Source organism: Peromyscus leucopus, chromosome 9, assembly GCF_004664715.2.
Source record: "Peromyscus leucopus breed LL Stock chromosome 9, UCI_PerLeu_2.1, whole genome shotgun sequence".
Lineage (NCBI taxonomy): Eukaryota > Metazoa > Chordata > Mammalia > Rodentia > Cricetidae > Peromyscus > Peromyscus leucopus.
Window position 1 is genome coordinate 82,458,657 of NC_051070.1, and position 13,359 is coordinate 82,472,015.

A 13,359-nucleotide genomic window follows, 5' to 3' on the forward strand; every position below is an offset into this window, starting at 1 on the left:
ATGGAGAATGACTACTGAGATGGAAAGTTACAGGAAATAGAAGAGCTAAGGCATGAAACACTGTCTAAATGCCTAAGGACTTTGGCGATTAGTGAAGCTCATGGATTCAGATCAGTGCTTTAGTCTTTTCCTTTTTACAAAAAATTTTCACCAGGCGGTGGTAGTGTCGCTCGCCTTTAATCCCAGCACTTGGGAGGCAGAGCCAGGTGGATCTCTGTGAGTTCGAGGCCAGCCTTGGCCACAGAGTGAGTTTCAGGAAAGGCTCCAAAGCTACAAGAGAAACCCTGTCTCAAAACCCAAAAAAATTTTTTTTCTTTTTGAAAAATTATTATTTTTATATATGGGTGTTTTTCATGCATAGATATCTGTGTACCATGTATATTCCTGGTGCCCACAGAGGTCCTTGGATTCCCTGGAAGTGGAGTTACAGACAGTTGTGAGCTGCCATATGGGTACTAGGAATTGAACCCAAGTCCTCTGGAAGATCAGTCAGTGCTGTTAAACACTGGCCATTTCTCCTGTTCCACCTTTGATAAGAAGAGAGAATTTCAAACAGTTCTAAATATACAACATAGAGTACTTCCCACCCTCATGTACTTATCACCAACTTTCAGTAACTGTAACCCAAGACCATTGTAATTTTATTGATGCCCCTATTCCTCAATTATTTTGAAGCAAATTCAAGACATTATATTACTTGTTCCATAGATACTTTAGTATCTATTAAAATAACATAAATCATTTGCAAACGTACTTAAAAATAGTAATAAAGGCAGGGAATGTATTCACTGAACAGTGTGTGTTTAACGTGCGCAAGGCTCTGTGTTTGAGTCCTGCATGGAAACAAAAGAGAAAGAAAAGTAATTCTGCCTGCTGCTGCTGAGCACTGTGAGGGCTCCGCTGTGTGAGTGCCGTCTTTAGGGCTTCATGTGTTTCCTCCAAATCAAAATGAGATCCCAACATTGTGATGGGTCTTTTAGGTTATTTCTTACTTTTTTTTAGATTTATTTTATTATCTTTATGTGTTTGAGTGTTTTGCCTGCACTTTGTTTGTTTGTTTGGTTGGTTTTTTGAGACAGGGTTTCTCTGTGTAGCCCTGGCTGTCCTGGATCTCACTCTGTAGACCAGGCTGGCCCCAAACTCAGAGATCTGCCTGTCTCTGCTTCCTAATTGCTGGGATTAAAGGCATGTGCCACCAGTGTCTGCCTGCCTGCCTGCCTGCCTGCCTGCCTACTTACCTATCTATCTATCTATCTATCTATCTATCTATCTATCTATCTATCTATCTATCTATGTATCTACCTACCTACCTACCTACCTACCTACCTATCTATCTCTATCATTTCCGGACAAGGTCTTGTTTTGTAGTCTAGGTAGTTCTCACATTTAAGATGCCCTTGCTTCAGCCTCCCATATGCTGGGATTACAGGTATGCAACACCATACCTGGCTTTGTTTATAGGTTAATTTTTTAAATTTTGAGATGGGCTCTTAGTATGTTGCCTAGGCAGTTCTGAAACTTCTGAGTTCATGTGGTTCATGCCACTGTACCTTGGTAGGCTACTTTTATTTTTTTTTATTTTTTTATTTATTTATTTATTTATTTTTTTTGGTTTTTGGAGACAGGGTTTCTCTGTGTAGCTTTGTGCCTCTCCTGGAACTCACTTGGTAGCCCAGGCTGGCCTCGAACTCACAGAGATCCGCCTGGCTCTGCCTCCCAAGTGCTGGGATTAAAGGCGTGCGCCACCACCGCCCGGCTGGTAGGCTACTTTTAATGTGTAGAGTTTTCTCTTTGACTTTCCCTTACAATTTATGGTTGAAAACTAGGTAGTTTGACTTGTATATTTCCCAGGCTCTGAATTTTGCTGTCTTTATCCTTATGGTACTTGAGCATTTTCTTCTATCCTCTTTTTTTCTTTTCTTTTTCTGTTTTTTTTTTTTTTTTTTTTTTTTTTTTTGGTTGTTGTTGTTGTTTTTTTTTTTTTTTAAATAGACAGTGTTTCTGTGTAGCCCTGGCTAGATCTGCCTGCCTCTGCTTCTTGAATGCTGGGCTTAAAGGTGGGCTGTTTTTTTTTTTTTTTTTTTTTTTAAGTTTAATTATTTTGTATGTGGGTGTTTTGCCTGCATGCATGTCTGTGCACTACATGCATGCAGTGCTCTGGAGGCCAGAAGGGGGCTTTGGATCCTCTGGAATTGGAATTACGGATGGCTGTGAACCACCATGTAGGTGCTGGGAATTTGAACCTGGATCCTTTGGAAGAGCAACTGGTGCTCTTAACTGCTGAGCCATCTTTTTAGCCCTTCAGAAGCAGTGGGGATTGCACCTGGGTCCTATGGAAGAGCAGTCAGTGCTTCTTAACCACTGAACCATCCTTCCAGCCCCCAGATTTCTTTTTTCTTCTCTTCTCTTCTTCTTCTTTTCTCTCTCTCTCTCTCTCTCTCTCTCTCTCTCTCTCTCTCTCTCCCCCCCCCCCCATTTTTGGTTTTTCAAGACAGGGTTTCTCTATGTAGCCCTGGCTGGCCTGGAACTCACAGAGATCCGCCTGCCTCTGCCTCCCTAGTGCTGGGATTAAAGGTGTGCGCCACCACCGCTCCCTTCCTCTTTCTTATACATTGGTAGTTGGACCTAGAAGTTTGGTCAGACTCATTAGGTTTCTCGTGAAGACTGTTGTGTAGATGGTGTTGGATGCAATTGTTTTTTAAAGGCCATCTTTCTGGAATTGTGAGTCAGAAAGAAGCCATTCCTGTGAGGGAGTGATGTACATGTTAAGTTTAGGTCAGTAGGAGTTTTAACCTTGGTATCATTTAGTTGCTATAGGTGATTTTCTCTTTTTGTAAGTCTTTCTCATGGGCCCAAATAAACAAATAGATGGATAAAAGCAGTAAAAAATTGCATGAGGCAATTGGTTGAGAATAGTATCCATCACATCGCGTTACTGGTAACCTGAATGCTTCCAAGGCTCTTTGTATACTAGTATGTCATAAAGAATTTGTTAGCTCCCATGCATTTGAGAATCTGGGTGGTTTCTCTTAGCCTGTCATCAAACTTAATTCACGTTCTGGGTTCCAGCTGCTTAGCTGATTATATCCTTTAGAATATGACCTTTCTGTATAATTTAAATCATGCTCATTTGCATATTATGGGCTTGATACTAGGAAAGTTACATAAAATACTGATTTCCCTTGGGGTTTCTCAATGATTACTGATAAAGAATTATGAATGTCTGAGTGAAGTCAGATTTGGTAAAACATAGATTGGAGATGAGAATGAGAATCAATCAAAATCGAAATGCCTTCTAAAATTCACATTTACAGAGGATTTAGTCCTAAAACCATACATAAAGAGAGCTGTTGCCAAATAAATAAAAGCAAATTCTGTCTTCAGTTTATGAGAGTGGGAGGTTAGGTGTGATACATGCCTGTAATCCCAGTATTCAAGAGGCAGGAGACTTACTGTGAATTAAGGCCAGCTTGGACTATATAAAATAAAAGCAATACTCTAACAAGATTCTACCTTAATTAAACAAAATAAAACCCACTTGCCTCAGATTTAAAAAAGGAAGAAAGTGCTGGGTGTGGTGGCATACACCATTAGTCCAGCACTTGAGAGGCAGAGGCAGGCTGATCTACATTGAGTTTGACGCCAGCCTGGTCTACAAAATGAGTTCTAGGACAGACAGGGTTACATAGAGGGAAAAAAAAAAAAGAGGGTGGGAGAAAGAACAAAAAAATGGGAGTTCATGACATTTTTAGATAATAATTTTTTTTTTCCTTTGAAAATGACCATGAGCTGATGGATCATTCCTACTTAGTCTTGTAAAAGTTTGGTTCCTCAGCACTAAAGAGCTAACAGAAGTTGTTCATCAGCATCGTTAGTTCCTCTGGATCCCTGGGAAAGATGATGAGTGTGGTTTGAGGCTGGTGATTGTTCAGTATGTGTTACAGATTTGGAAGGCACCATTGACTACCTGAGCGTTTCTACACTTACCTACTGAGAGAGTCTTACACTTGCATCAGATAGTTCTGACCCTTCCAGTGTCTGATCCATGTGTATAATAAATTTGTGGCACTATTACAAATCCCAAAGGGAGACTCAAGAGGGTAGAGGTCAGTTGCAGAAAGAAGCTTACCCCCATTTCCTTGTTCTTTCAGGGCACTTGACTGATAGTGAATGTAATCAGAAGCACACATCGAAGAAAGGGTCCCTGGTAGAGCGCAAGAGGAGTTCTGGCCGTGGTAGGAGGAAAGGCGATGAGCCACAGGCCTCCGGGTACCACAGTGAAGGCAAGCCATCTGCACTCCTATTTTGTCTGTTTCCTAAAAGGCTTGTCCTTACTTTCTTAGCTTTAGGAGGAGGGCATTTGTGATTATCTTAAACACTGTTTTTCTTTCCTTCTCTGATTTTTAGGAGAAACACTGAAAGAGAAGCAGGCTCCTAGGAGCGCCTCCAAGTCTAGCAGCACAAGCAGGCTGAAGGATTTCAAAGAGACAGTCAGCAATATGATCCATAGCAGGCCTTCCTTGGCTTCTCAGACCAATGTAGGATCTCCCTGTGCGGGCAGGGCAGGAGACCAGCCAGACAAGACACCACCAAGGAACTTGCCTTTACACTCTCAGGACTGGGAAACTGAGAGTACCAGTAGTGAGGCAAAATCCAGTTCTTCCAGCAAGTATCGCCCAACATGGAGACCCAAACGAGAGTCTTTGAATATTGACAGCATTTTTAGTAAGGACAAAAGGAAGCATTGTGGCTACACCCAGCTTAGGACCTTTTCTGAAGATTCAGGTGAGCAGAGAATAAGGGAACAAATGGGCTTTCAAATACAATTGATTTATGTATTTAAAAATCCTGGGGCTGGAGCAATGGCTCAGAGGTTAAGAGCACTGACTGCTCTTCCAGATGACCTGAGTTCAATTCCCAGCAACCACATGGTGGCTTACAACCATCGATAATGAGATCTGGTGCCCTCTTCTGGCCTGCAGACAGAATACAGTAGAGTATACAGTGGAGGTTTAGTTAGATTTTCATTTAGACAAATGCTAAATCTACCTCCTCTATATCTGTCCTTTGGACTAGCTAAAGAATTTACGCCAGATGAAATAAGCAAGCCACCTGCTTATGACATTCAAGCTGGTGGACCAAGCTCCCAGCATAAACCCTGGAGTGCAGCCCGGCCAGGCTCTCATCTTTTAGAGCAGCATCCACGCCTAATCCAGCGGATGGAGTCTGGCTATGAGAGCAGTGAGAGGAACAGCAGCAGCCCTGTCAGCTTGGATGCAGCCCCTCCCGAGAGCTTGAATGTCTACAGGTATTGTCTGGTCTTTTGATAGCCCCAGTTCTTTGCACAATGTGAGCTACCTACTCGGAGCTTTCAGCTATGAGTTAGGTGAGTGAAGAGATAGGTTTTAGCACTGACCATATTCTCTACCTGCTTTTCTATAGCAGCAGCACCCTCTGTTGGGAGGAGGAGTAAAGGCAGTGGCTTTTCATTTGAAGCATTAGGTATTCAGTAATATTTGTTTAGTACGTACTTAAAGCAACTATAATAAAGTTGTAAGATTACAGAGAATGCTAACAAGGAAATGTTCATTTGTCAGGCATGTAGGATGAGCAACTCTAGAGATCTAATGTACAACCTGAATATAAGTTTGTTCTTTGTTTGCTTGCTTTTCGAGACAGGGTCTCTCTGTGTAGTTTTCATGGCTGTCCTGGATCTTGCTCTGTAGACCAGGCTGGCCTCGCACTCACAGAGATCCACCTGGCTTTGCCTCCCGAGTGCTGGGATTAAAGGCGTGCGCCACGACTGCCCAGCTACAAACGCAGGCTTTTCAAATTGTACTGTTTGTGGCATTCATAATGAATGGGATTTGAGCTGCTTTTGCCACTGTGAGGTAATGGGTGCTGATTTCTGCTTTACTCCTGGCAGCCTGAGTATTAACCCATTGTGCTACAAGCATTGTGTTGTCTCTTGGATAGAATATTGTATGTAGTACAGGCTGGTCTTGAATTCATTTTGTAGCCCAGATTGACCTTAAACTTAAGCTGATTCTTTTGCCCCATTTCCAGAGTGCTGAGATCACAGGAGTGCCTCACCACACATTGTGAATATTTACAATCTTACATTTTTATATTAAAAATTGTTTAGGGGTCTAGAGAGATCACTTAGCAATTAAAAGTACTTGTTGCTTTTGCAAAGGACCTAAATTTGGATCTCAGCACCCACGTCAGGTAACTGTAGCTTTAGAGGCTCTGACCTATACTACTCTGTCTTCTATAGGCACCCCCACATATGTATGCACATACATACACATTAAAAAATAATTGTTGCGCCGGGCGGTGGTGGCGCACGCCTTTAATCCCAGCACTCGGGAGGCAGAGGCAGGCGGATCTCTGTGAGTTCGAGGCCAGCCTGGGCTACCAAGTGAGTTCCAGGAAAGGCGCAAAGCTACACAGAGAAACCTTGTCTCGAAAAACCAAAAAAAAAAAAAAAAAAAAAACCAAAAAAAAAAAAAAAAAATTGTTGCTGGGCGGCGACGGCGGCGCACGCCTTTAATCCCAGCACTTGGGAGGCAGAGGCAGGCGGATCTCTGTGAGTTTGAGGCCAGCCTGGGCTACCAAGTGAGCTCCAGGAAAGGCGCAAAGCTATGCAGAGAAACCCTGTCTCGAAAATCCAAAAAAAAAAAATAAATAAATAAAAAATAAAAATAAAAAAATAAAAAAATAAAAAATAATTGTTTAAAATGTTTTTCAACAAAAGATGCATTAGTGAATCAAAACATTGATTTTAAAATCAGAGAAGAAATCCAACCTATAATTTATTCTTATTTTCTTTCTTGGTTTTTGAGTTACTGGGGACCCAATTATGAAACCATTGATAATCATAATCCCATAACATAATAATGACAGTTTAGTATAGATCATTATACCCTGCTTGAAGGCCTCATTTTGCTCCCTATACATTGTTTTTATAGTTGCTATGGAAGCAATATTATTATTATTTTTTTTTATTTATTTTGTTTTTTCAAGACAGGGTTTCTCTGTGTAACTCTGGCTATCCTGGAACTTGCTCTATAGACCAGGCTGGCTTTGATTTGTGGAGCTCACAGGAATTCACCTGCCTCTGCTGGAATTAAAGGCATGCACCACACATCCCCCTCCCCCCGCAACCAGAAGCAGTATTTTTAACCTTCTAGCTGTTTTGAAAGAGTTTTGCCATATCCTTATTCTTCTTCACTGTTCTTGCCTGCCTACCAGACCCTGTTCAGTTTTATGCATGAGAAAATGCTATAAAGGTTTAGTATGTTAGACTTGAATTTCACTCAGTGGGTAGAGTACTTGCCCAGCATGGTAATTTTCTCAGTTCTGTCCTCCAAAAGATATCAGTAAGAAAGAGGAAAATAATATGAGAATATGTTCATTAATTCATGTAATAGAATTTGGATGTCTGCTCAATACTTTTGTTCTGTTTTATTTTGTTTGTTTTTTTTTTTTTTTTTTTTTTTGAGACAGGGTTTCTCTGTGCAACCCTGGATGTCTTGGAACTTACTTTGTAGACCAGGCTGGACTTGAACTCAGAGATCCACCCACCTCTGCCTCCTGAATGCTGGGATTAAAGGTGTGTGTCACCACCACCCAGCAGCCAGATACTATTAGGTGCACAACTTGTGAAGGAAACTAGAGTAGAACACAGGTGTCTGTTTCCCAAGCAGTCTAGTGGAATGAGTGAGTTTATGAAGTAAGCAAGCGAAAGACAAAAGGATGAAGAGTGGGCAGCAAAGAGGCAATGAGACATCATAAAATCTGATGTACTAAAACATTCAGAGAAGACTAGAGTAGCCCCATTGAGAATGCAAGCAAAAGGTAACATCATCAGTTTGAGGCTCAGAAGCATTCAGCAGATATTGACTAGGGAAGGCCCCTTGGGGCAGCCTATTGGAGTTCCTGATTGAGAGAATCCTGAACAGTGCTGAGTATCCCTTTGGCTGAGGCTTCATGTAAAAGAGCAAATGATAGCACATAGCCAACACGATCAAATTTGGGGCATACAGTCATTTAGCAGAAGCTGGCTAGAGAAGCTGAGGCAGCTGGCTGCAGCCTCCCCCTGGGAATCCTGGTGCGCAGTCTTCTTCTGTTCTTTCCATGGGTGACCTTCTAATTCCATTTCCTATGTGAATGGTTAGAGGACAGGTGTAGAAGTCACTTCTCTCCCACCGGAGGGCTCCCTTGGTTTGATCTCAGGTCATCAGGCCAGGGAGCAAGCACCTTTACCTGCTGAGCCATCTTACCAGTCCAAGGACACAATTTTTTAAAAAATTTTATCTTTTAAATATTATAATCCAGCTGGGCAGCAGTGGTACACGCCTTTAATCCCAGCACTCAGAGGCAGAGCCAGGCGGATCTCTGTGAGTGAGTTTGAGTCCAGCCTGGTCTCCAGAGCGAGATCCGGACAGGCTCCAAAGCTACACAGAGAAACCCTGTCTTGAAAAAACAAAAAGACATTATAATCCTACTTAAGACAACTTTTTATTTATTTATTTATTTATTTATTTATTTATTTATTTATTTATTTATTTTTTTATTTTTATTTTATGTTCATTGGTGTTTTGCCTGCACATGTGTCTGTGTGAGGGTGTCAAATCCCCAGGAACTGAAGTTACAGTCAGTTGTGAGCTCCTATGTGGGTGCTGGGAATTGAACCTAAGTCCTGGAAGAGCATCCCACGCTCTTAACCGGTGAGCCATCTCTCCAGCCTCCTGGACACAATGTTATTTAACACTCTTAGCAGCTTGCTGAGGAAACAGCAAACAGAAAGGAAAACAGGACAGGACCTTTCAGGGAGACAGGTAGAGCCTCCTTACTCTCAGAGTCCCCCCCCCCTTTTTTCTCTTTGTTTGCTATTTTGTTTTGTTTGTACACAGGGTCTCACTGTGTAGTCCTGGTTAGCCTGGAACTTACTTTATAGACCAGGCTGGCCTAGAACTCACAGAGATCCACCTGCTTTTGCCTCCTGGGTACTGAGATTAAAGGCGTGCCCACCCCAGAGGCTTTTAACAAGCATAAATAGAGAATTTGCCAATATAATGTACATTACAAAAAGCTGTTTTTTCTTTTTCTTTTTTCAATTTGAGATGAATTCTTGTTCAATTCTTGTTTCCTAACCCTGGAATTCTATACTTATTCTATCCTCCTGCCTCAGCCTCTGGAGCTGCTGCATCGTGGTTTTGTCTCCTGACCTAAGCTTTTATGATGTTTGCTTTCTGTTCTGAAATTTTAGTCTTAGGAATGTTGTTAGAAGCCACCCTTTGAAACTTTTATTACTATGGATTCTCTTTTAAAGGGATCAAAGCACAAAGAGACCAGGGTTTGTCCCTTCTTGGCGTCATATCCCGAAGTCCCACAGCAGTAGCATCCTGGAGGTAGACACCACAGCATCCATGACTGGCTGGACAAAGACTCATCCTCTCTCAGGTAAACATGAAGATACTGGATCTGACCGCCAGTTCTATTTGGGAAACAGCTTTGTTGAGCATACTTCCACTAAAAGACAATAGTTGTTTGAGAATTCCATCAAAATGTAAAAGTGTGTGCTGGAGACCTAGCTTCGTTGCACCTTTCCTGGAACTCACTTGGTAGCCCAGGCTGGCCTCGAACTCACAGAGATCCGCCTGCCTCTGCCTCCCGAGTGCTGGGATTAAAGGCGTACGCCACCACCGCCCGGCTGTCTTTTTTTTTTTTTTTTTTTTAAACCAGGAATTGAACCTTGGAGTTTGGGGGTCATACATGTTAGGCACGTGCTTTGCCACTGAGCTATAACCCAGCTTCTTGCTGTGGTTTTGTTCTCTTAGATAGGTTCTCTCTCTCTAGTCTGCACTGGCTTGAAATTACTATATAACTCAGGCTGGCCTTGAACTCATGGTAGTTCTTCTATTTCAGTGTTCCAAGTGCTGGTATTACAGGTATTAGTACCATGTCCAGATACTTTTTGAGACAGGGTCTCACTAAGTTGTCTAAGCTGGCTTTGAACTTATTCTATAAGCTAAGTAGGCCTTGGACTTGTTATCCTTCTCCATCACCCTTTGGAGTAGCTGGGATCATCTATCTCCATCACCCTCTGGAGTAGCTGGGATCATGGGCCTGCACTAGTAGCTCCAGCTGAATTGAACCAACGGGACTTGAAGTCAGCTCTCCCATCTGCTGTCTGTGCTGCCCCTCTGTGTCTCAGTTTTCCTTTTTTCTAAAATAACCTGGGTGTCTACCTTATCACTTGAGAGAATTAAATGAAATAATATATGTCAAAATGCTTTTAAACTGTTTTTTAGTATATTGAAAATGCTTAAGAAATGTTAGGAGTTATGCTGTTACAGTTAATGAAATATTGAAAATATGTATGTTGTTGTTAACATCATTGTTATTCATGGCTCATGGCTCTGAATCTGATAGGGAAAGCACTGTCCAAAGCATGAACTGGAAAGCAAGCGTTCCACAGGAAAAATGGTATGGTAACCATAAAGTCAACCAATAATTCAACTTGATTCTGGAACTGTTGTAATTTCTCATCTTGGCTTGTATCGCAGGTGGGGAGATCACCTCTAAAAGTGAGCTGGATGAACTACAGGAAGAAGTGGCCAGGCGGGCCCAGGAACAGGAACTTCGAAAGAAACGGGAGAAGGAATTAGAGGCTGCTAAAGGGTTTAACCCTCATCCCAGCAGATACATGGACTTGGATGAACTGCAGAATCAGGGTAATTGTGAGAATTAGGCTGTAGGTAATGGGGACAGAGAGAAAAGGCAAAAAGTAAGATCCTCACTTAGAAATTTCTTATCTACTGTTTAGCAGTATTTGATTTTATCTTGGTTTAACTACTGTAATGAGAGCTAAGTTATGAACGGAAAAACTTATTGATTAGAGATAGCATTACTTCTAAGTACATCCATTAAAAGCCTGAAAGTTAGGGACTGGAGAGATGTCTTAGTGGTTAAAAGCACTGGCTGCTCTTCTAGAGGACCTGGGTTTGATTCCCAGCACCCACATGGTGGCTCACAATCACCTTTAAATCCAGTCTCAGTGCATCTGGTGTCCTTTTCTGGCCTCCACAGGCACCAGGAACACATGAGGTACATAGACATATATGCAGGCAAAATACCTGTAATATGCATAAAATTAAAAAAAAAGTTTAAAGCTTGATGGTTAGAGATAGTGCATTACTCAGGGAAAATGGTTTCCTTAAACATCTCTGAAATGTGTAAGCAGAACAAATCTTAACTCAGAGAGCAAGAAAGGGCGGTAATGTGTTTAGTATGCAAGGTGGTGCATATGCCAGGGCAGATGTGTCAGAGCTGTATTCCCAGCCGTCATTGGCCAGTTTTGCTTTCAGTTTTGGTTTTGGGTTCTCCCTTTGTTGCCCAGACAGGCCTTGACCTCATATCATCCTGTCTTAGCCTCCCAAGTAACTGGGGTGGTAGCTATGTACCATCACACCCAACCGTGATTTATTTTTGATCCCATGACAACTCATTCCCAAATCTCATAAGATGTGCATACACATGAACTTCCACAACTGCCTCATATTGGTTAATTACCTTCACCAAAAACCACAAAGCCAAATTAGCTTTGTATTATCACTCTGTACCTTGAGACTGGTCTTCAAAATAGGGAGTTCAGCAGCTTGAGGTGTCTTCTTTATATAGGTTCTGCTGGTAAAATAATATGGTGTCTAGGAACCAATGCCATGTGACTGGCTGCTTGTCCCAGCTCTTTCCATACATCAAGTAGCTTTCTGGACTGAGTAGTCTTAACTGAGGACAGCTTTTCCTCTAATCTTACTGTGGTCTGTGGTGTTTCCTTTCTACTTTCTCTCTCTCCTCTCTCCAATTTCTCTCTCCAATCTCTCTCTCTCCAATCTCTCTCTCTCTGCAATCTCTCTCTCTCTCTCTCTCTCTCTCTCTCTCTCTCTCTCTCTCTCTCCTCTCTCTCCTCTCTCCTCTCTCTCCTTTTTGTGATACTAGGGATTGAACTCAGGGCTTCACCCTTGCTAGGCTCTCTACTGCTGAGCTACATTCCCTACCTCCTAGTTCCTTTTGATTCAGGACAATTTTTGTCTTCTATTTCCCAAGTTATTTGTTGTGTTTGTTTCAAAATACACTTTTAAGCCTGGTGTCGTGGCTCACAGATTTAGTTCCAGCACTTAGGAGGCACAGGCAGGCAGATCTCTGAATTCAAGGCCAGCCTGGTCTATAGAGTGAGTTCCAGGATAGCCAGGGCAGAGAAACCCTGTCTCATTGAAATCAAAAATAAAATTAAAAAAAAGAGCTTTATAATTTCAATTCCTCATAGCGGTTTCTATATTTGGATAGTCTACTTTGCATTTTGAACTCAAGTTTTGTCAGTCTGAAGTTTCAGTTTATACTATTCTTTGTGTGTCTATGTTTGTATGTGTGCAGGTACACATGTGTGTGAGTGCATGTGGAACCAGAGGACAACCCTAGATCTTGTCCACCCCCAGGGGGGTATGTTCTTTAGTCTGGAACCTAATTAAGTAGACTAATCTGGTTGGCTAGTGAACACAAGCACACACCTAGTTCTGCCTCCCAGTGCTAGGATTCCAATGGATACTCCGGCTTTTTTCATGTGTGCTTGTAGGGCAACCTGAACCATCTCCTCAGCCTTTTTAACTCTCCTTGTTTGAGATCTGGTCTCATCACTTTCTAGCCTTGGCTGGCCTAGAACTCACTTTGTAGGTGAAGTTGGCCTCGTAGTTGTTGTGGTCCTCCTCCCAAGTGCTGAAATTACAGGCCTGTGTGCTGTGCCTTGGTGTAAAGTTATAATTCTGCTGTTTCTCTTTGTCCTTTCCTGACTCTCTTAGTTAAACCGCGCGATAAAGTGAATCCTACTGGTTATGTTTCCTTGTCAGCTCTCTATATATATGCTTTGGTGCAGCCTTACTAGAAGAGCAAAACATGGAGTGCTGAGATTCTAGATGATAAAGATTTCAATCTGGGCTGAGTGGCGGTGGCACACGCCTTTAATCCCAGCACTCGGACACAAAGGCAGGCGGATCTCTGTGAGTTCAAGGCCAGCCTGGTCTACAGAGCGAGTTCCAGGACAGGCTCCAAAGCTACACAGAAACCCTGTCTTGAAAACCTGCCCCCTCCAAAAAAATTAAAGCTAGCATACTGATTCATTAACTATAGTTTGCCTAGATCTTTGTAAAATTGAGAACTTTTACATGGTCTCACTATCTTCCCTGGGCCTCTGAAGGGATTATATGTGTGTACCTCCACCATGCCTGGCCTTCCCACCCCCCGAACCTCCTCCTCTTTTTTTTTTTTCAAGCTACCACCTCTAATTGATTTAATTGA

At 42.2% G+C, this 13,359-nt stretch overlaps 1 protein-coding gene across 1 annotated transcript in view; it reads left to right on the forward strand.

Annotated features, from left to right (window-relative positions):
- Positions 1 to 13,359, forward strand: part of Usp54 (ubiquitin specific peptidase 54) — a 71,372-nt gene that overhangs the window by 35,630 nt on the left and 22,383 nt on the right. Inside the window, 5 exon segments of the mRNA XM_028879715.2 lie at positions 4,152 to 4,283; positions 4,408 to 4,785; positions 5,077 to 5,308; positions 9,338 to 9,468; positions 10,575 to 10,742. Of these exon segments, the coding sequence (XP_028735548.1) occupies positions 4,152 to 4,283; positions 4,408 to 4,785; positions 5,077 to 5,308; positions 9,338 to 9,468; positions 10,575 to 10,742 (1,041 nt within the window).